The sequence below is a fragment of the Bombus affinis genome, chromosome 5 (genome assembly GCF_024516045.1).
Source record: "Bombus affinis isolate iyBomAffi1 chromosome 5, iyBomAffi1.2, whole genome shotgun sequence".
Taxonomy (NCBI): Eukaryota; Metazoa; Arthropoda; class Insecta; order Hymenoptera; family Apidae; genus Bombus; species Bombus affinis.
In genome coordinates this window covers 3,355,199-3,379,360 of record NC_066348.1, presented here as the reverse complement: position 1 = coordinate 3,379,360, position 24,162 = coordinate 3,355,199, and the positions used below count along the sequence as shown (strand labels likewise).

At 35.6% G+C, this 24,162-nt stretch overlaps 3 protein-coding genes across 9 annotated transcripts; 2 read left to right on the top strand and 1 right to left on the bottom strand.

Moving 5' to 3' along the window:
* Window positions 1-256: 256 nt before the first annotated feature.
* LOC126916969 (meckelin) lies at window positions 257-17,880 on the top strand. Of its 6 annotated transcripts, none has more exons than XM_050723339.1 (13): window positions 257-678; window positions 12,735-12,893; window positions 13,217-13,354; window positions 13,434-13,628; window positions 13,722-13,973; window positions 14,109-14,254; window positions 14,386-14,551; window positions 14,638-14,922; window positions 14,999-15,463; window positions 15,546-15,805; window positions 15,919-16,099; window positions 16,181-16,379; window positions 16,453-17,880. In XM_050723339.1, exons 2-13 carry the CDS (start codon window positions 12,834-12,836, stop codon window positions 16,674-16,676), a joined length of 2,571 nt encoding a protein of 856 aa, XP_050579296.1. In that variant the 5' UTR covers window positions 257-678; window positions 12,735-12,833; the 3' UTR covers window positions 16,677-17,880. The 6 variants fall into 6 exon arrangements, with proteins under 6 accessions (XP_050579296.1, XP_050579298.1, XP_050579295.1 ...); XM_050723341.1 differs by lacking the exon at window positions 257-678 and adding an exon at window positions 12,440-12,496; XM_050723338.1 differs by lacking the exon at window positions 257-678 and adding an exon at window positions 12,440-12,496 and having other exon boundaries at window positions 13,053-13,354.
* Window positions 17,758-19,135, bottom strand: LOC126916973 (NADH dehydrogenase [ubiquinone] 1 beta subcomplex subunit 3). Of its 2 annotated transcripts, none has more exons than XM_050723345.1 (2): window positions 18,976-19,135; window positions 17,758-18,198 (listed from the first exon to the last, which is right to left on the bottom strand). In XM_050723345.1, the coding sequence occupies exon 2, from the start codon at window positions 18,177-18,179 to the stop codon at window positions 17,862-17,864; it is 318 nt and encodes a 105-aa protein (XP_050579302.1). In that variant the 5' UTR covers window positions 18,180-18,198; window positions 18,976-19,135; the 3' UTR covers window positions 17,758-17,861. The 2 variants fall into 2 exon arrangements, with proteins under 2 accessions (XP_050579302.1, XP_050579303.1); XM_050723346.1 differs by having other exon boundaries at window positions 18,872-18,976.
* Window positions 19,136-20,032: 897 nt separating this feature from the next.
* Window positions 20,033-24,083, top strand: LOC126916760 (fizzy-related protein homolog). Its single transcript, XM_050722868.1, has one exon. The coding sequence runs from the start codon at window positions 20,301-20,303 to the stop codon at window positions 21,759-21,761; it is 1,461 nt and encodes a 486-aa protein (XP_050578825.1). The 5' UTR covers window positions 20,033-20,300; the 3' UTR covers window positions 21,762-24,083.
* Window positions 24,084-24,162: the final 79 nt, after the last annotated feature.

Here is a 24,162-nt window from a genome sequence, read left to right as displayed (position 1 = left end):
GGTCAAGGTCACGCAGCCTTTTCACGAAAACTGTCCACTTAAAGGACCCAACGGTACATTGATGCTAAACGGTACTTTGTTTACAGTTCGGCCGATACCTTAGGCCTTTTGTCCCCGATACTACATATATACCCCGTTACTAGCTAACGTGAGGACCCGCAATAAATCTTAAGATTTAGTCAAGCAAAGTCCTTCACATAGACAAGTAGTCTTTGTTGCAACTACGGGAATATAGGAGAAACCTATCTTCCACGAACAATGCCCCTCGTCAACAACCTCCCCTCAAGGGCGGCCAGCATCTCTTTCAAAACGCCGATATGGAGATCGACCAATTAGCAACAGCGCTAATTTCCCTCACCTTTGGAACGAAAGCTTTCTTTGACGAATCCGAGGATCTCATGTCCTTAGACCCACCCATTATAGTTTTCCTCGACGGCATCGTCGAGACGGAGAGTTACTCTCCGGTACGATCTCGACGACGATTCAAGTAACTCTCGGATACGTAGTGATTGCCCCATGCATTAACATTGAGTACAACTTAGACGCTAAAGAAGAGTAGAGTTCGTCATCCCGTTGACCGTGGATTCGTTATTGAGCCTAGGATCATCGTCATTAGCTTCTCGAGTATCAAATTATCACGATTACTTGTCCAATTCCATCATGGTCATGTTTGCACTGGTAAATATCTCCTCTATTGCATAATGATCACGTCTAGCGTCAATAGGGATTCGTTTTACGCCCTTAACCCTAACTTTAATCGTAACGCCAACCCGACATCAGAAGTGGGATCAGTGCCGATTATAACAGTGTTAGAACTTACGACCATCGTGCGCGAGTAACCCAGTCGCTAGTGCAAAATCGAGTGTGAAACCTAACAAGTTTTCGCTACCACGTTTTAACCCTTAAAATCGCACGTTCCGACCCCGCTGCATGGGGCGCAACTGTCAACCTGATTATGAAAGGAAACCATAATTTCAATAACGAGTGGCGAGTCAACTTCTACGTACTGGAAGCATCATCGGGTAGATCAAGTCATCTGGGTGAGTCGTTTTCATTTTACTCCGATTCGGGAGCCGAGCGTTCACTAATTAAAGAGTCCGTGGCCTCGAGATTTCTGGCAAAAGAATAACTGACATATTAGTAATGCGAGGAGTAGGAAATACTTGTATTAAACATACGCCTCCCATTTGTTCATCGTGTGTATTAATGATTTTTACATTGAAGATAATTTCTCATGTCCTTGCTGATAGTTATGTAAAATATGATATCGCGATTAGTTGCGGAACTCTAAGTCTGGGTTTTGACGTAACATTACACAAAATAGCCTCGCTATGTGTAAAACAAAAATAATTAATGTCTGTAATGAAACCACTGCAAACGAAATCGTCGTTAATGAAGCTGACACTGATGTACATGGTAATAATAAAAGTCGATCAATTTCTCTTCTCGACAAATTCAAAGATTCATTCGTTACGGGTTCCCTACGTATTCGCGTAAATACAGGCCGGCTAGAAATACGATTAATTGATCCTAACATCACCGTACGAGGAAGTCCTTATAGACTTAGCGAGGAGGACCGAAGAGCGGTACGTGAGAAAATAAGCGTTTTAATTAAAGCAAAGATCATAAGGCCTAGTAATTCGCCATTCGCGAGCCCTACGTAACTCGCGAAGAAGAAAACGGCTCAGATAGATTACGAGTGGATCCCTGAGAGCTAAATCAAAGTACCGTCGCGGATCGGCACCCTTTACTCCTTATTGCGGATCAAGTCGCGAGATTGCAAGAGGTGAGATATTTTATTAGCCCGGATATGGCCAGCAGGTTTCACAAAATTCCTATTTATCCTAATTTAGCGAAGTATACAGCGTTCGTTACTCCCGACAGACAATATGAGTAGATAACGATGCCGTTTGAACTGAAGAATTGCGCCGTCCGTCTTTCGGAGGGCCATTCGCAAGGCCCTAGGCGACCTCGCTCATTCGTACGTTGTTATTTATTTCGATAACGTTCTAATTATTGCCGACTCGATAGATCAAGCTTTAGGAAGATTGAACACCGTATTAGATACCCTCGTAAAAGCAGGATTCTCTGTTAACTTTGCGAACTGTTCTTTTCTAAAGACATCGGTTCTAAAGACACCTTAAGTTCTTTACCTGTGCCAACGGCCGTCACACAGTTCAGGCAATTCATAGGGTTAGCTTCGTACTTCCGAAAGTTCATCCCTAAATTCTCGCAGGCGATGAAACCCCTGTATGTGCTCATCTCAAATAACAGAAATATAACTTGGACAGATAGACACGAGAAAATAAGACAACAGGGAGTTTCCGCCCTGACCGACGCGCCGGTGTTAATGATATTCGACCCCAATTACCCGATAGAACTACATACTGACGCTAGCTCGGAGAGTTACGGGGCGATTTTGACGCATCAAATCGAAGGTAAAGGCAAAGTAATAGAGTATTACAGCAAAAGAACTACCCTCGCAGAATCTAGGTACAATTCCTACGAACTAGAGACGTTAGCAGTCGTAAACGCAGTCGAGCATTTCCGTCACTATCTACATGGACGGGAATTTCTTGTCGTCACGGATTGCGACTCGTCGAAAGCGTCGAGTAATAGAGTACATTTAAATGACAGGGACCATAGGTGATGGGCCTACTTGCAGACTTTTGTTTTTTTGACATTATGTATGTGGAAAGTAAACGGACAGCCCATGTAGATTTCTTCTCGCGAAACCCCGTAGACTTAGACCACCGTAAAATTGATAAAATTGCGGAGAAAGAAATCAATCTGGCCGAAATATCGGAATACTGGCTATTAGCCGAACAACGTCGCGATTCTCAAACCTTGGGAATCGTCAAGGAATTGCAAAACGATGAGCTCGCGGAAGACATCGCGAATACATACGAATTACGGTCCGATACTCTTTACCGTAGGATACAAATAAAAGGCAGGACTCTCTGTTTACCTATAGTCCTAAGAGGTTTTAGATAGTCTGTTATTAACCATGTGCACCAGTCAATTATGCACTTAGGTTGGGAGAAAACGCTCGAGAAACTATACGAGTATTACTGGTTCGAAGGGATGGCGAAGTACGTTCGCCGATTCATTGAGAACTGTCATGCTTGTCAAGTTTCGAAAGCTAGTTCAGGTAAGATACAAGCCGAACTACATCCTATACCTAAGACCAGCATACCCTAGCATACGGTCCACATGGACATAACAGGCAAGTTAAGTGGTAAAAGCGATTCAAAGGAGTACGTCATTGTTTTGATCGATGTGTTCACTAAATTCGTATACATGCATCATACTCGTAAGATAGATTCCCGTAACACCATTAAAGCGCTTAAACCCGCTATATTTTTATTCGGAAGTCCCTGCCGGATAATAGCAGATCAGGAAAGATGTTCTAAGGGTAATGAATTTCGAGAATTCTGCGAAAGCAAACGAATTAAAGTTCACTTGATAGCGACCGATGATAGTAGAGCCAATAGACAGGTAGAGCGTGTTATGCGTACATTGAAAATACGTTCACGACAGTAGAAACGACCGGGCGGCCGTGGCAAGACGCGATTGGGGAAATACAGCTGGCGTTGAACTGCACCACCAACCGCACTAATTGATCTAATTCATCTAATTTATCTAATTCTAATTGATCTAATTGTGACTAATTCGAGCCCTTTACAACTACTAATCGGTAGAACAGCGAGACCGTACGACCTATTGCTACCCGACAATATCGAAAAAAGGAAGTCGATATCTCCGATGTAAGACAGCAGGCTGTATAGAACATAGAGAGTAAAGCCCAGTACAACAAAGAAAGATTTGATAGAAACAAAGCTAAAGTGGTTAGGTTTAACCTCGGCGATTTCGTACTACGCAAAAACGAGAAAAGAAACCAAACCAAGCTAGAGCCAAAATTCAAGGGTCCATTCGTAATAACAGAGATTTTGGAAGGAGATATACTTTAAAAAAAAAAAAAAAAAAAAAAAAAAAAAAACGCTAGACCGCAAACGATCGTATAAAGATAGTCATGACAGATTAAGAAAAATGCCGGACAGTTGCGTTCCTGCTGAATTGGACGTCGGTAGTGACGGCAATAACAGTGACCACGACGACATGAGTACCTCGATCTCGGAAGATCCTTAGCACAAAGACCGTAGCACCTTACGGAGTATGTTATGAAGCTCGGTAAAGGGGCAAGTGATGTGTTCACGCGCACCATGAGTTATAGTGTTATGAAGCTCGGTAAAGGGGCAAGTGATGTGTTCACGCGCACCATGAGCTATAGAGTTATGAAGCTCGGTAAAGGGGCAAGTGATGTGTTCACGCGCACCATGAGCTATAGTGTTATGAAGCTCGACTAAGGGGCAAGTGATGTGTTCACGCGCACCATGAACTATAGTGTTATGAAGCTCGACTAAGGGGCAAGTGATGTGTTCACGCGCACCATGAGCTATAGTGTTATGAAGCTCGGTAAAGGGGCAAGTGATGTGTTCACGCGCACCATGAGCTATAGTGTTATGAAGCTCGGTAAAGGGGCAAGTGATGTGTTCACGCGCACCATGAGCTATAGTGTTATGAAGCTCGGTAAAGGGGCAAGTGATGTGTTCACGCGCACCATGAGCTATAGAGTTATGAAGCTCGGTAAAGGGGCAAGTGATGTGTTCACGCGCACCATGAGTTATAGTGTTATGAAGCTCGGTAAAGGGGCAAGTGATGTGTTCACGCGCACCATGAGCTATAGTGTTATGAAGCTCGGTAAAGGGGCAAGTGATGTGTTCACGCGCACCATGAGCTATAGTGTTATGAAGCTCGGTAAAGGGGCAAGTGATGTGTTCACGCGCACCATGAGCTATAGAGTTATGAAGCTCGGTAAAGGGGCAAGTGATGTGTTCACGCGCACCATGAGTTATAGTGTTATGAAGCTCGGTAAAGGGGCAAGTGATGTGTTCACGCGCACCATGAGCTATAGTGTTATGAAGCTCGGTAAAGGGGCAAGTGATGTGTTCACGCGCACCATGAGCTATAGTGTTATGAAGCTCGGTAAAGGGGCAAGTGATGTGTTCACGCGCACCATGAGCTATAGAGTTATGAAGCTCGGTAAAGGGGCAAGTGATGTGTTCACGCGCACCATGAGTTATAGTGTTATGAAGCTCGGTAAAGGGGCAAGTGATGTGTTCACGCGCACCATGAGCTATAGTGTTATGAAGCTCGGTAAAGGGGCAAGTGATGTGTTCACGCGCACCATGAACTATAGTGTTATGAAGCTCGGTAAAGGGGCAAGTGATGTGTTCACGCGCACCATGAGCTATAGAGTTATGAAGCTCGGTAAAGGGGCAAGTGATGTGTTCACGCGCACCATGAGTTACAGTGTTATGAAGCTCGGTAAAGGGGCAAGTGATGTGTTCACGCGCACCATGAGCTATAGTGTTATGAAGCTCGGTAAAGGGGCAAGTGATGTGTTCACGCGCACCATGAGCTATAGTGTTATGAAGCTCGGTAAAGGGGCAAGTGATGTGTTCACGCGCACCATGAGCTATAGAGTTATGAAGCTCGGTAAAGGGGCAAGTGATGTGTTCACGCGCACCATGAGTTATAGTGTTATGAAGCTCGGTAAAGGGGCAAGTGATGTGTTCACGCGCACCATGAGCTATAGTGTTATGAAGCTCGGTAAAGGGGCAAGTGATGTGTTCACGCGCACCATGAGCTATAGTGTTATGAAGCTCGGTAAAGGGGCAAGTGATGTGTTCACGCGCACCATGAGCTATAGTGTTATGAAGCTCGGTAAAGGGGCAAGTGATGTGTTCACGCGCACCATGAGCTATAGAGTTATGAAGCTCGGTAAAGGGGCAAGTGATGTGTTCACGCGCACCATGAGTTATAGTGTTATGAAGCTCGGTAAAGGGGCAAGTGATGTGTTCACGCGCACCATGAGCTATAGTGTTATGAAGCTCGGTAAAGGGGCAAGTGATGTGTTCACGCGCACCATGAGCTATTGTAGTATCGGAAAAGGATAGGATTAGGATGATTTAGATTTGTAAAATTCTCCTAATGCTATTTATTAAGATTAATAAAAATAACAGAGATTAATTGGACAGAGAACGATAAATGTTCAACTTGAACTAAAACACAAAAGTCTTATTCCGTTCGAATCACTCTCGCAACTCTATAACTAACAACTCGATCTCTCTACAACGCTAGCAACTCTATAACTCTCGTCTTCGGCATCTGCACTCGCACGCTCTCGCTTCTCAACTCATACTGCACGCCTTTTGCATTCGTTCTCGCTGGCGTCTCAACTAACTCTACCCTTGGCGTCTCTTTGTCTTTTCTCGTCCCATCGAACACATGTCCCGAAACCCCGTGGCCAGGATCACGCAGGCTCTTTCCACAAAACTGTCCACTTGAAAGGACCGACGACACATTGATGTACTCGACGGCGCCACGACTCTCGCCACTTTGTATACGGTTCGGCCGATATCTTGGGCCTTTTGCCCACGATACTACACTCGGCCATTCCTGACAAATCACATCTGCCCTCAGATGTGCTTATCACTGTTCTCACTATCATCACTAACACCAACGTTCCACCACTTCATGTGGTCGGCTGCAGTGGAAGTCGTGCGCGGTCCCTCGTGTTCGCCTTCTCGTTGCACTACGTAGCGGTCATTTCGCAGGACTTTCACCACACGGTACGGCCCAAGGAACTTTAAACGCAACTTTAACCCAGGACCGCCTTGCGTCCTCTTGATCGCCACCAGATCTCCTGTTTTGTAGATTGTCGCCTTCTTGCGTCTCTTGTTGAACGCCCTTCGCCGACAAGAGGTCGCGTTGATAGCTCGTCTTCGCACTACCTCAAATTCTCTTGCAGCCGCCTTATTCTTGCTTTTGTTTCGCTTCGTAGAATTCGCGACAGAATTTGTTTGTACAACTCTACAATTCGCGCGATGCTCGATGCATCCTACAAAAACTTGATCGCAACCGTCCGTATCGTTTCCACCCGACGCTACTGCGGTTATGTTCGCCGCAACCGATTCATCTAACGAAATTTTGTTCATTACGACGGTATCCTTGAGACAAGCACTCGTGGGAACTGCAACTGCCTGCTTATGTTGCACGTTCTCAACACGAGATAGATCCACTTCACGCGTTCCTGTCTCTATGTCTACTTTAAGGACCTCTGGAAACCCATCGGAATTCTCATTTTTTATTCTATGAATGGAGATATCTCCCCTCTTCATGTTTATCTCGACGGTATCCAAGAAGTCTGTACCTATCAACAACGAGTGTTGCATCGCAGTGTTCGGAACTACGTGTATCGTTATATGATACAATTCACCGTCTATAATAATATCTGTCGGAAATTTGCCGAGCGTAAAATTTCTCTTAGACCCGATACTGTGAAATTCGATAATGTCTCGACTTAACTTAGGCGCTCCGATTTTTACATACTGATTATACCGCATCAAAGTTAACTCGCTACCGGTGTCTATCAGCGCGCTCAGTTCGAAATTTCCGATCTTCACGTCTTTACCACGCTTCGTCGGTAACAATCGAAACACACTACCAACCTCTTTAATGGACTCGCTCAGATTGTCGCACTTCGATGCGATGTGTCCGTACTCTTTACACTTGAAACATTTAGGTCCCTTCGACCTGTTCGGGCACTCTGCACACACATGTTCTTCATCACCGCAGTTGTAGCAACGCGTCTTTCTCGCACTTCCACATTGACTGGGACTGTTGTTTCTCTCAACTCTGGCCGACTTCGCAACCGACTTCGTCCTTCGGCTCTTCTGCTCCTCGTACGCGATTAGCCTCTTCCTTAGCTCCTTGATGGATGCAGCACCATACAGCATAGATTTATGGACTTCTTCGTCTATTATCCCGTCTATGATGTACTCTACTTTGACTTCTTCCTCTATATCGGCATGACTGGCTATTTCCAGCATGCGATACATGTAGGCCAAGCACGCCTCGTCGCTTTTCTTTCTCGTCCCACTAAGCTTTTGGTGTACTTGCCTACTGTTGGACTTTCTGGAGAACTCTCTGATTAGTCCCTTCTTCAGCTCATGCCAAGTCCTGGCATGGCACTCGAAGTTTGCGAATATTTTCGCCGATCCCCTCAGCAGCTTCCTCGCGTAGACTGCCTTCTGACCGTCGGACCACATACACGTGTCCGCGACTTCTTCGAATGATTCGAACCATCGCTCCACGTTTTCACCTTTGTCGCCGCTAAACAATTCTAATGCGTCTTCGACGTCTTTAAAGCTTAATACCGAGACGGTACCTGCCTTTTGGCGATATTCATCACGGTCCGAGCACATCGCTCGCGTACCTCCCTCGTGTTTTATCACGTTTCTCTCATCTTCTTCATTGTCACTTTCGTCGTCGCTTTCTTCTTCCGACGATACGTTGTCTCCTTCCAGGGCCGCCTGTAGCCGTGCGCGTAGTTCAGCTCTCTGTCCACTCCTTAGGTTTCGCTGATTTACCGATTCCTCATCGCGCTTCGATTCCTTCGAAGTTGATTGACCAGCCTTATACGCTCGGTTCAGCCTGGCCATCAGCACTGACTTCGAACCTGATATCGGCAGATTCAGACTTGCGAGCTCATTTCTTAGCTCCTCCAGCGTCGAAACCTCTTCAGTCGAAAACTGTTCCTCTTCACAATTTGCCATTTTCAACTCTTTTTTTTTCAGCACAATTAGTTCCGTTAAACGTGTCGTTCTCTGTCTGGTTTCAATCCCGGCTCGAGCCCCCAATTGTAGTATCGGAAAAGGATAGGATTAGGATGATTTAGATTTGTAAAATTCTCCTAATGCTATTTATTAAGATTAATAAAAATAACAGAGATTAATTGGACAGAGAACGATAAATGTTCAACTTGAACTAAAACACAAAAGTCTTATTCCGTTCGAATCACTCTCGCAACTCTATAACTAACAACTCGATCTCTCTACAACGCTAGCAACTCTATAACTCTCGTCTTCGGCATCTGCACTCGCACGCTCTCGCTTCTCAACTCATACTGCACGCCTTTTGCATTCGTTCTCGCTGGCGTCTCAACTAACTCTACCCTTGGCGTCTCTTTGTCTTTTCTCGTCCCATCGAACACATGTCCCGAAACCCCGTGGCCAGGGTCACGCAGGCTCTTTCCACAAAACTGTCCACTTGAAAGGACCGACGACACATTGATGTACTCGACGGCGCCACGACTCTCGCCACTTTGTATACGGTTCGGCCGATATCTTGGACCTTTTGCCCACGATACTACACTATAGTGTTATGAAGCTCGACTAAGGGGCAAGTGATGTGTTCACGCGCACCATGAGCTATAGTATTATGAAGCTCGGTAAAGGGGCAAGTGATGTGTTCACGCGCATCATGAGCTATAGAGTTATGAAGCTCGGTAAAGGGGCAAGTGATGTGTTCACGCGCACCATGAGCTATAGTGTTATGAAGCTCGACTAAGGGGCAAGTGATGTGTTCACGCGCACCATGAACTATAGTGTTATGAAGCTCGACTAAGGGGCAAGTGATGTGTTCACGCGCACCATGAGCTATAGTGTTATGAAGCTCGACTAAGGGGCAAGTGATGTGTTCACGCGCACCATGAGCTATAGTGTTATGAAGCTCGACTAAGGGGCAAGTGATGTGTTCACGCGCACCATGAGCTATAGTGTTATGAAGCTCGACTAAGGGGCAAGTGATGTGTTCACGCGCACCATGAACTATAGTGTTATGAAGCTCGACTAAGGGGCAAGTGATGTGTTCACGCGCACCATGAGCTATAGTGTTATGAAGCTCGACTAAGGGGCAAGTGATGTGTTCACGCGCACCATGAGCTATAGTGTTATGAAGCTCGACTAAGGGGCAAGTGATGTGTTCACGCGCACCATGAGCTATAGTGTTATGAAGCTCGGTAAAGGGGCAAGTGATGTGTTCACGCGCACCATGAGCTATAGAGTTATGAAGCTCGGTAAAGGGGCAAGTGATGTGTTCACGCGCACCATGAGTTATAGTGTTATGAAGCTCGGTAAAGGGGCAAGTGATGTGTTCACGCGCACCATGAGCTATAGTGTTATGAAGCTCGGTAAAGGGGCAAGTGATGTGTTCACGCGCACCATGAGCTATAGTGTTATGAAGCTCGACTAAGGGGCAAGTGATGTGTTCACGCGCACCATGAGCTATAGTGTTATGAAGCTCGGTAAAGGGGCAAGTGATGTGTTCACGCGCACCATGAGCTATAGAGTTATGAAGCTCGGTAAAGGGGCAAGTGATGTGTTCACGCGCACCATGAGTTATAGTGTTATGAAGCTCGGTAAAGGGGCAAGTGATGTGTTCACGCGCACCATGAGCTATAGTGTTATGAAGCTCGGTAAAGGGGCAAGTGATGTGTTCACGCGCACCATGAGCTATAGTGTTATGAAGCTCGACTAAGGGGCAAGTGATGTGTTCACGCGCACCATGAGCTATAGTATTATGAAGCTCGGTAAAGGGGCAAGTGATGTGTTCACGCGCATCATGAGCTATAGAGTTATGAAGCTCGGTAAAGGAGCAAGTGATGTGTTCACGCGCACCATGAGCTATAGTGTTATGAAGCTCGACTAAGGGGCAAGTGGTGTGTTCACGCGCACCATGAACTATAGTGTTATGAAGCTCGACTAAGGGGCAAGTGATGTGTTCACGCGCACCATGAGCTATAGTGTTATGAAGCTCGACTAAGGGGCAAGTGATGTGTTCACGCGCACCATGAGCTATAGTGTTATGAAGCTCGACTAAGGGGCAAGTGATGTGTTCACGCGCACCATGAGCTATAGTGTTATGAAGCTCGACTAAGGGGCAAGTGATGTGTTCACGCGCACCATGAGCTATAGTGTTATGAAGCTCGGTAAAGGGGCAAGTGATGTGTTCACGCGCACCATGAGCTATAGTGTTATGAAGCTCGGTAAAGGGGCAAGTGATGTGTTCACGCGCACCATGAGCTATAGTGTTACGAAGTTTGGTGCGGTCGTGCGATCTAGAAAAACGAGATCCATTGGGGTGCGAAATCGAGACTGGTCCATTTCGCCGTTATGACCCGACTGATAACCCACAGGATGCAACTAGCACTTCCAATACTAATTACAACGTTACTAATTCATGTTCTCTTCTATTCCTTTTGTTGTCAAACCTCCGAACAAAATTTTGTTGTTACACTGGACCCTCAGCTTATTTAGACATTAAGTTAAATTGTAAACAATGCTAATTGTACCGAACCTAATGTTAGAAAGACTCAATCTTGTAGTTGCACCCGAGGACGTGTGATAGTCCGAATGGTCGTGTCGGAGATGGAAAAACACCGGAACCTCTCCTTGGATTCTCGGGAATACCGTAATGTCGTAATTTAGATTAAACAAATGTCACCCCGATTGTTCGAGATCTAACAAAGGCACAGAGTAACTCTATACCTCTCCTTAAAAGAAATAGTCGTAGCGACACGCGGCAGTAAATATTTCAATGGTTTCTGTCCCGTGGCTCGCCACACGCAGATTCTATACTCCGGGTAAGATGATCTCCAGATGTCAACATACCTCCGCAGTATATGTTTAGCTAACGTGAGGACCCGCAATAAATCTTAAGATTTAGTCCAGCAAAGTCCTTCACATAGACAAGTAGTCTTTGTTGCAACTACGGGAAGATAGGAGAAACCTATCTTCCACGAACAATGCCCCTCGTCAACAACCTCCCCTCAAGGGCGGCCAGCATCTCTTTCAAAACGCCGATATGGAGATCGACCAATTAGCAACAGCGCTAATTTCCCTCACCTTTGGAACGAAAGCTTTCTTTGACGAATCCGAGGATCTCATGTCCTTAGACCCACCCATTATAGTTTTCCTCGACGGCATCGTCGAGACGGAGAGTTACTCTCCGGTACGATCTCGACGACGATTCAAGTAACTCTCGGATACGTAGTGATTGCCCCATGCATTAACATTGAGTACAACTTAGACGCTAAAGAAGAGTAGAGTTCGTCATCCTGTTGACCGTGGATTCGTTATTGAGTCTAGGATCATCGTCATTAGCTTCTCGAGTATCAAATTATCACGATTACTTGTACAATTCCATCATGGTCATGTTTGCACTGGTAAATATCTCCTCTATTGCATAATGATCACGTCTAACGTCAATAGGGATTCGTTTTACGCCCTTAACCCTAACTTTAATCGTAACGCTAACCCGACATGTTCATATACATTTTTTACACGCGCGCGCGTGTGTGTATATGTGTACTTCAATATCTAATATCATATTTGAAATTTTGTATTAGATTTTTTGTTGTACTTTCTTAAAAAATAAAATACGTAAAAGATTATCTACACGTATAAGTAAGATATCACAAACTTTCATAACCGGTTACTATAGAAACGAAAGTCGTACACAAAGTAAGTAAGTACATACATACATATATAGATATCAGATGTATACAAAATGTGTCGCTTTACAAGAAAAGGTATCTTTTTCTATTTCTTAATCTATTCGGTAAATTTTACCCAAATTGTTGCTGTGAGTAAAGAATTATTTGAATATTCTCAACCATCGAAATGTAAAAATAACGAATATTTTGATACCATATCACTTACCTGCATGCCATGTGATGCCAATAAAAATTTAAAACCATCTGTCGACCGTGAGTTTGAAATTAAATTTTTCAACATTTTATTTAAATACTTAAATCATTCCTTTTATAGGATTACGATGTATATGTAACAAATTTAGTAAAAAAGTTGGTTTCAAGGATGGTTATCCCGTATGCATATTTTGTGGCATTAATGCTACAGTAACTTCGGATGGGAACGACTGCGTATCATGTAACACAACGTGTAGATGCGCTCCTAATGAAATACAAGGTAATAATTAAAGCATTTGCAATAGGCAAAAGTATTTATGTATTAGCATTTAAACCAAACTACTTTAAATTATATATTTGTAACATATTATCTATTGATTAAATTGCTGATTCTTTAATTATTTATATTATTGTTAGTTATATTTTAATCATTTTACAGTAGATAGACACTTAGATGGAACGTTATTGGATACTATACATTGTGTTCCGTGTATCAATAATACTTATCCATTTTTGGATGTATCTAAATGCTTGCCCTGCAAAAATTTTGAATATGATTATTATCAGACTGATATGTATTTAACAAAGTACCATTATACACAGGTACAGAATTATTGTTTACATAAAAGTACTTCTGTTGATAAAGAGAATCCAAAACCTGCATTTCAAGTGAAATTTAACAATCAAAACACAAATAATTATTTTAGAAATGAACTTCAAACTGCTGTATATTTTTGTAAGGTAAGAGAAAAATATAATATAAAATAATGGCAAATAAGAATATAAAAATAAGAAAATAATAGTACACACATATTTTTAGAAAAGAGATAAATTAGCATGTGAATATTTATCAAACATATGTGTTTTAAGTCTTTATGCTAATGACATTGCATGCAAGTTCTTTATGCAAAAACAAAGATCACCTACATGGTTATTTTATAATAAAGATGAAGCTACAACTGTATTAAATAGCAAACAAATTACACAAAACTATAGCTTGGTGAAAGGAGACAAGGTATGTAACATATATATATATGTATTTGTAATATTTGTAACAATCTATTACTTAAATGTATAATATTTTATAATATAAACCATATATTTTTAGGATAATATATTAAATTTTACAGTTATAACATTCTCTTTACATGGCAATTTCAAATCAGTTGGTACACCTAATATCCCATGCAATTTGTTGGAACATGTTAAATTTGGTATTAATTTTGAAAAAAAATGTAAATTTACAATTAAAAATTTACTGCACTCAGAGATAGAGTTTCTATCTCCTTACTTAACATTTATAAGAGATAATAAAATTTTAATGTATGCATTGCCTGTATTTGTTAAAAACATTAATCAGGTAAGAAAATCAATTATGAAGTATTCAATAAATTTAAATATAAATACTTGATTATTATATTAAATTGTGATTGGTGTCTTGTATATTATTTTATGAAAGTGTTTTAAAATATATATAATCCTAACAATTTTGCAGAATCATAATAAATTATCAGATTGGCAGTTAGTTCGAAAATTTTTCTTTGTTGATAATATTAGTGGTTTTAAAACATTATATAATCTCACAAGTAACAATGGTGATAAACTATCTGTATTACGTTATATGAAATCTTTAAATGTAATGTGAGTCCTTTACCTGCTTTTTATAATTTGACTTTATCATACAAAATTTGATTTTATCAAACAAATTATATATTAAATTTAACACATTTCTACTAAAATAACAAACTTATATATTGTAATACTTTTCACAGAATTAATATTCAAAGTACAAAGGATAACAATAAAATATTTCCTCCTTTATTAATTATTGAATATGCTGAATTAACATATGAACAGGTTGATAAAATTATAGAAGTTACATTAGATTATAAAATAAAATTTAATCTAGAAGATGACAATATTAATTCACATTTCATGGTAAATATACAAAACAGTAATAAGAAGAAAATAACAATAAGATATAATTATAATATTATTATTGTTATATGTATATGCATTCCTAGATAATTATTGGGATTTTGTCAGGATTAAGTTTCATTTTATCTGGAATAAAAACATGGAAATACAGTAAACAACATCACACTTCTTCTATTAATGTATTTGTACTTATTTGGTTTTTTATTTACACTATGTCTGCTATAGGAAGCATAATTATTTTGTGTTTGGTTATTTTATGCCTATATCTATTTATGTTTTATAAAGGAAAAACAATACCATATATCCTCTTCTCTGAAGTTGTCAATGAAAAGATGATAAAAACATTTAGTACAGTAGCATTTTTTTCTAAAGTAAGTATTTAAACGTAAAATATAAATATACAATTAATTACTTTAAGTATTTAAAATTTATTAATTTTTAATTTAGCTTATAGAAATATTTGGATTTATTTGTCAATATTGGAATATTGATATATTCTTTATTGATTGGGAACAACCAAAAACAATATACAATCAATGTAATGATCTTCCATATGTGCCTATAAATGAATTCCATAATGATAAACTCTCAAGGAATAAATTAAAACATTTGCAAATGTCATCAGAAACAATAACAGCTAAACGCAATAAAATCTTATATAAGTTAAATAAGCATAATAACTTCAAAAATTTTAACAAATCTTTTCCAGTTAACAAGCACAAAACTAATATTTCAATTACAAACTCGATATCAAAAAGTTCTGATCAGATGATAAATAAAAGTAGCAATTTTAATAATTCATCTATTAGTATATGGAGGACATACTTTATTGCAAGTCAGTGGTTAAATCTTCAAACTGAAAGAAAGATAAACATAAAGATACAATTGCTTGTGGTTTTATCTATTTTTCAGGTAAATTACTTTATGTATTTTTTATGCAAGAGTAAGTAGCAAGAAATTAAATGATTAAGATTAAATTTTATATTTCGAATAGGTCATACGACTGTATCCATGGATTCTCGGGATACCAGAATTAATCCCAACATTTTCTGAAGATTGTAATTTTATTTTATATTTTACAATATGTGTCTTAATATATATATTAACTTATTCCATCCAGTGGTTAGTGTTCATTGTATTCTATGAACAATGTATTGCAAACAAAATGCAAGAATTTATAAATGTATGTTCAATTGCAAACATTAGTGTATTTATTTTACCATTTAATTATTATGGTTTTTATATTCATGGAAGGTAATATGTATTAATAAATATAAATATATATGAAAGAAATAAAGTATAAAAGTAAATATAAATATATAGAAGTAAAATGCTTATAATTAAATATTTTCATCATTTCACAACAGATCAGTGCATGGATTTGCAGACACAGACTTACGTACTTTAATTAATGATTTACAAATGGAAAAAAATAATTTATGTGCACATAGAGGTCTTGTACCAGGAACAACTCAACAAACATTTATATTGTACTTAACAAAAAGTTTCAGAATTACTTTTAACAAAAGTTTAGAGCTGATGAATATCGTATGTATAACACAACTTTAGCTAACATTTCTTAAAATTTATTTTGCGAATTAATTATCTATTATTTTTACTTCCTTTTAGGAACCAAGTAATTTTATAAAGACTTATTCAAATTGGGAATATATTTTCAATAATCAATTAAAAGTGAAAGAACATCTATGTAAATATCTAGATCACTGCATAACAAATGAAGACTATGCCATTAAAGAACAAAATTTTTTTGAGAAGTTATTTAGTATAGTATTTTCCTACAACGAAGAGAAATCAATTTTCTATATTGGTAATGTTTCTTTTAATAGAAAAGGAAAAGGAAAAGTAGCTTTAATGATAACTCATATATATAATTTTTGCAGATAATAATTATTCTTTCAGTCAAGTATTATTATATGGAAATGAGTGGTTATTTGCAACATTTGAAATTTCAGTATTTACTTTCATTATTGCGTTATTTAACGATTGTACATTAGCTATTATAATTACAGTATTAGTGTCAATGCTGTTAGTTGTGATAGTAAAAGAAAATGGCAAAAAAAATTTAAATAATCATACATTATTAGATAAATTGTTTTTTATGTAAATGATTTGTATTGTTCAAATATTGTGACATATTTTGTATTTGATACGTTTATATTAACATATAATGCTTATTATTAATTTGTATAGGCTATTTAAAAAATGTATGTCATAGGTTTACCGGATGATTTTACACCTTCCATTTAAACCATAGGTTTAATGAAAATCTGTTTAAAAAAAGTGCATACTGCAAAATGGACGTTGACCTTGAATTTCAAGGCCAAATTTCGTTCTACTCATCACAAGGACAAAACTTATTAAAGGAACCATAGGTCGCAACGTTTCAACTGTTCAAAGTCAAGTTTTACAGTATATACCATTTTTTAACAAATATCCACCGATCTGAAGATGTAAAATCATCCGTGAAAGCTTTTGAATCCTTACAATATGGATTTGTATAATGCAACACGCTGAAAAATTTACAGCAGAGTTTGGCGTTATTTAATTTTTATTATCCAAATAATAAATAAATTATTCAAAACTTTTATTCACAAATAAATTTATTCACAAATATTTAATTATTCGTTAAATTCGTAATTAAAAGTTACTATTTTCCTTTTATTACTTGTATATTCATTCACGAATGACGCAAATAAAATCATAGTGCATATAATCTCGCTATGTATTGTTTAATAAAAAATTAATTACGAACTGTATCATTACATTTGTTAGATTATTTTTATTCACTCCATGAATACAAATAACGCACTATTGGTGAAGACAAATTTTGCGAATAAATAAAATTATTCTTCATTCACAAATAATGATTACTATGTTTATCTTTGTTCGTTATTCATTTGGACAAATTTTGCCTAACTCTGATATGTAACAGTTCTTGTATAATGCAAGAAATAAGATACTTTCATACATGTATAAGTTATAAAGTTTATATTAACATACTGTTGACTGCTCACGAATAAACTCATATTTTCATGCACAAATGCATTGCAACGTTATGCGCGTTAATCTTTACATGAAATAGCTGGTCAACAATATATTAAATAAGAATATATTCCTTATGTTATATGTGAACCAAGAACTGCATGTTTATTGGAACTGAGTGAAAGAATTCATTACTCTCATCATTTAAATCTCAAATTATAATTTATTTCTAAAGCTATAATACATATAACAGTAATTTAAGCTATTTAATATTTTCTGTGTGTACCAAATATGTCTTTATATAATATTAATGATGATCATCATTGTTATGATGTTTATTATGATGTTTGCCATAAGTAATTCCAAAATATTCCTCTACACCTATTGTTACTAAAAATGCTGCAAACCCGACTAGCATACCCCTGGTAACTCCCTTAAATACTCGTAAGAAATGTGAATTACCAGGTAGTCCTGTATAACGCCAAACTTCATTTCTTAACCAAGGATCTTTCAACCCAAGTTTAGCTAGTTCCTCTTGAACCATTTTAAGCTGTGGCACATCTTCTACTTTGTATATATCAGGACTTGGTATTTTTATCGGTGACCCATGACCATGACCTCCCATTTTTTCAAAAAAGTTGTATCTGGAATTAAATTATTAATTTATAATTGAATATTTGAACAATAATCATATGTTACAAAAAATACTTAAAATATAGGGTAAACAAATCTAATTTATAAATGCTATTTTTAGGTAATTAAAACAGATGGGAATACATAACTTTGTTAAGTCAGGCATTAAAATTACTGTAAGGTCAAGTAAATATATACATAATACATAGCATGCTTTTGTATACAAATACAAAATTTTATATAAAATACACTTGTAATAAGATGAATTTAAAGACCTCATATATTGTATAATTTGGAAATACAATAACAAAATATAAGTGAATTTATTATTAATATGAAAATGTATTAGTTTAACACATTACACGTAATTTTCCTGAAAATTTAATCTGTTTATTATACAAAATTTATGGTCAGAATAAAACAAAAAATTTAAAAAAATTATCTAATGTAAAACAAAATTGTAGTTATTGAATAAAATTATTTAATCTTTACATCAACAGAACAACTTATTGTATGTATACAGTTTCAAGCACGTTTCGCATTATGCTTAAAATAAAAACACTTGATATTTTTATATTAATTACTAATAATTTATACAAAAGAAGTTGTACAGCTTATGTAAGCTACAAATTGAGTGTTAAGGTTGGTATATTACATGTAATTTAAAAGCAAAATCCTTATTACCGTCATTTTACAAAGTTAGTTTGATTTCTTAAATAAAGATAAGAATGGTATTTACAGTTTTACAAAAACGAAATATTTATACATACAGAGAGATGTATACATACCTTTAAAAATATCTAAAGATTGTTCGATTATACAATATGGTAATATACATACATATACACACGTCAATTTTGACGTATGCCGCATGCGCAATTTTGTATCTTGGATGTGAATAAATAAAATTTTGACTTCGTTAAATAATGCATATTTTGAATTATTCTTACGATTAAACACATTTAAATTTTAATAAAAATTATGAAATTATTCACAAAATATAATATTTATTAGTAATTTCACAAATACATATTTCGAAATAAACTAAACATTTATCTTAAATAAACATATAATTTTTTAATTATATATTGAATTAAAACGTTAAAATTTATTAGCGAACGTTTACTATTCATGGATATCCATTGAATCATGAATTTTGAGTTATTTAACTATCAATATATATACGAAGTATATACGTACAAAAATAAATATATAATACATAAATATGTGCAGTACATTTTACGTAAATCACATACAATTATGATTTATATGATACTTAATTTAAATTCTAATAATTCTAATATAAAAATATTTTATATATCAACTACTAATAAAATTACAACAATATTTTTGTATGTCCTTAAGCATTTATACATTTTATTTATAAAATTTAAATTATATATTGTATATATAAGATATACCAATATATAATTTATGATGTAAACGTTATTTCGTTTTTATTACATGAAAGAAAATAATTGCACTTTTAATTTCCCCTAATTGTAATTTAGAAGGGCAAATAACTAAAACAATAATTTCTAAAACGTTACTTAATGTTATTAATTTACATTATTATAGCACAGAAGTAGATATAGTATATGATTGGTCCTATCATTGAATATATTATGATATATAAAATTTGGAATCAACTTGATAATGATAATACATAATATTATTGCATACATAATATATATATTATTATTATTGTATACATAATATACACATAACAAATGACGTATCTAAATTCTTCATTTATATTCTTTAAAAAGTACGTTATACAACAACATTTTACTGTAATTTTGTTAGTAGTCACTAGGTGGGTACTCATTCGAGTACAGCTTTTTACACAGTCACTTGCCTATCTGTTTTTAAACATAGCGCTTTGAACTAAGCTTTTCGATTGGAGAATCACGTTCAACCTCCTTATTTCCGCATCAAAAATTTTCCAAGTTGACGTTGAATAGAGATTCTACGGGACAGTTTGCTCAATTTCATCAGTACCGTGTTTTGTATGAAAAATGACAATGGACGTGCAATTTACGTAATCTAAAGAAGAACAATCGTGTATGGTGAATAATTATGTGAGTAAATGTGAAAGAGTAGCATTAAAAAAATGTTTCACCACGAATACGAGAAACGGCTGTTAAAGTCAAACAGCGAGAGCCATATAGATAGTCTAGCAAGTCCTGGACTTCACCCATCAGTATATTTTTCGCCAACTAAAATGATGAATAATAGTTTCGATCGATTTATACCAACACGGTCAGGCAATAATTACCAAACAACATTTTCGATGATATCAGAGAACAATCGAAATGGTATAGTCACAAAGAAGACTCGCGAGAATGGAGAAAGTAACCGCGATGGTATTGCCTATTCTTGTCTCTTAAAAAATGAACTGCTTGGAGCAAGCATAGAAGATGTAAAAGGACAATGTGAAGAACGAAGAGTATTATCACCAGTGGTTACCAGAAATCTTTTTAAATACATTACACCTACGAAAGACCACACACTATTAGATCAAAGTTCACCTTATTCTTTGTCACCATTGAGTGCCAAAAGTCAAAAACTTTTAAGATCTCCAAGAAAAGCAACAAGGAAGATTTCCAGAATACCTTTCAAAGTACTAGATGCCCCTGAACTGCAAGATGACTTTTATTTAAACCTTGTTGATTGGTCTTCTCAAAATGTTCTCAGTGTTGGTCTAGGTAGCTGTGTCTATTTGTGGTCTGCATGTACCAGCCAGGTGACTAGACTATGTGATTTATCCAGTGATGGTAATAGTGTAACATCAGTTGCTTGGAATGAAAGAGGAAATCTAGTTGCAGTTGGTACACATTTGGGCTATATCCAAGTATGGGATGTAGCTGTGAGTAAACAAGTAAGCAAGTTACAAGGACATAGTGCGAGAGTTGGAGCTCTAGCTTGGAATGGTGAAGTTTTATCATCTGGTAGTAGAGATAGGTTAATATTACAAAGAGATGTTAGAACTCCTTGTGTTGTGAGTGAAAGACGTTTAGGAGCTCATAGACAAGAAGTCTGTGGACTCAAATGGTCTCCAGATAATCAATATTTAGCCTCTGGTGGAAATGACAATCGTCTTTATGTATGGAACTTACATTCCCTTTCACCGATACAAACATATACTGAACATCTGGCAGCTGTCAAAGCTATCGCATGGTCTCCACATCATCATGGCCTTTTAGCTTCTGGTGGTGGTACAGCAGACAGATGCATTAGATTTTGGAATACACTAACTGGTCAACCAATGCAGTGTGTAGATACTGGTTCTCAAGTTTGTAATTTGGCTTGGAGTAAGCACAGTTCAGAACTAGTCAGTACACATGGTTATTCTCAAAACCAAATTCTGGTGTGGAAATATCCCAGTCTAACTCAAGTTGCAAAATTAACAGGACATTCATATAGAGTTTTATATTTAGCTATGTCACCAGACGGTGAAGCTATTGTAACTGGTGCTGGAGATGAAACTTTACGTTTTTGGAATGTGTTCAGTAAAGCACGTAGTCAGAAAGAAAATAAGTCTGTATTAAACCTCTTTACTAGTATTCGATAAATTAATATAAAAAAAATTATGATATTATGTATAATACATAATATATGCACTATTCTAGTATTCTGAAAAATTATAAGATATATAACGTATATAACTAATAATTTACAAACATTTAGTTATAAATAAAAACATTTTGAAATTTATTAAGATTAAGTTTATATGCACAGCCTATTGTTCATTAATTTTTATGTGCAATAAGTTATTCATAAAATCATGCCCTTATAAGGAAAAACAAAGATCATATATAATTTTTATGTATTTTTCACACAAATAGTTTTATGTCCAAAGCGTTAAAATTTATATTTCAAGAATGCAACATCTATTTTTTTAACATTTTTTATATTTTATCTTATTACACAATATTACATACAGATAATTAGTCATTTATATGTTTTATTCATTTTAACAAAATTCAATGACTAAGTATTTAATAATTTACTTTAGATATACCGTACTGTAAAACATAAGGCAAAGAAAATGGAATATTATAGTATTGTTGTTAATTTTGAATTGCAATATTGCAGTTTCTTTTAAGGGCATATTATACACTGTGTGTGCGCGCCTGTGTGTGTGTAAGAGAGAGAGAGAGGGAGATTCCAAATATTTATAATTTTTAATTTTTTATAAAATCTACAGATTTTCAAAGAATATTTCTTACAACCTTATCAAAATTTATTATATATATGAAATTTATATAGAAAAACTTATATATATAAAAAGGTTGTATTATAATTATCAATTATTTTTCCTCCAAAACGACTTATATTAATTTATATTTTGCAGCAGCAAATTGTACAAATAAATTGAAATATGATTTATAAAATAAATTCATTTATTTATATAAAAATAATATATTGATATATACTTACCTGTATATTCTAAAAGAAATTAGAAAACAGTTAATAAAAATACTATAAACATTCTAGTGCAGTAGAATTTAAAATTTATATTGTATAGTTCTCAAAGAGTATGTATAATCTATTTTCCCAAATCTTAAAAAATACTTTAAAGTATATGTAAAAGGAAATAAATATATTCTGACATTAAATTATGATGTGATTTTTTTATAAAAGTGTTTGTAAATTATATGACCTTATTGTATCATAATTGATATGATACATTGGAATGAATTAATATAAGTGCATATATCAGTAATTTTAAATATTATTGTTTTCTTTTTTAAATATTGATATGATACTATATAAGATTCTAATATCATAGTAATATTTAAATGGAAAATACAAAAAACTATAGCTTATATTTTGTACAAACTCAATTTAGAAATAGAAATTTAAACACTAACATATATGGAATGATTACGCTTAGTTTATGAAATTATGATAAATGTATATTACATTCAATGTAAATATACATATACACATAAATATTACTCATATTATTCAAAATATGGAAAAGATGTTTGATTTAGAGAAGAAAATACAATGTTGAGTTTGAACTTTTTGAAAAAGAGATATATGTAATTATTACACATAATTGCTGTAATATTTTAAAACATTCAATAAATAAAATACATAATTATAACATAAATTCAAATCAATGGGAATATCCATATGTATATGTATCTACATTGCCTTATGTTGTTAAATGTATAAATATACAGTATATTTATGGCTGTCATGATTTTTTAGGAACTTTTAGTAATCTAATAAAAAAATGTTCCAAACAAATGTTGATCAGTCCTGAATCAATAACAAGTTGCAATGTAAAACTAGCTTGAAACCTTTTTTTAACAAAAAGTTGTGGTCATCTGCACTTTTTGGAAGTTACGTTTCTCCCAGAACTGCTTGTTTTCAATAATTTACTTAAAAAATCATTCTAAAATATAAAAAAAGCTCCTTATTAACGTCTAAATTAAATGTAAACAAATTTCGATGATATCTTATAATTGAATATAAACAGTAAATACACTTGTTATAGATTCCACTTCTGATTCATTACATGTAAACGTATTATCATTAAATTTATTTTAAATGCATCAGTACAACAATTATTATCCAAATATTTATAAATTATTTATAGAGATATTCATAATTAGATAATACATACATGCAGAATTATGAATTTACAAAATTTAAACTTCGAAGTGTGTTATTAAAAGAAATAGATAATAATGAGTAAATGTCAATGATGTTTTAAGACATATATGGTATTAAAAAAGATATATAAAAATGAAGAAAACACTAAAGCACTAATACTGAGCATATTTCTAAATATTAACTAAACTATTTACTGATTATTCTTTATTCAATGCTTGAAATATTTGTATTTTAATAATACATCTTACAAAGCACAGACTCACAATCATTTTTATACACTTATCTTCAGATTGTATGATTATATTATTTATATTTAAAAGTATATAATTGAATTCTATTATAAA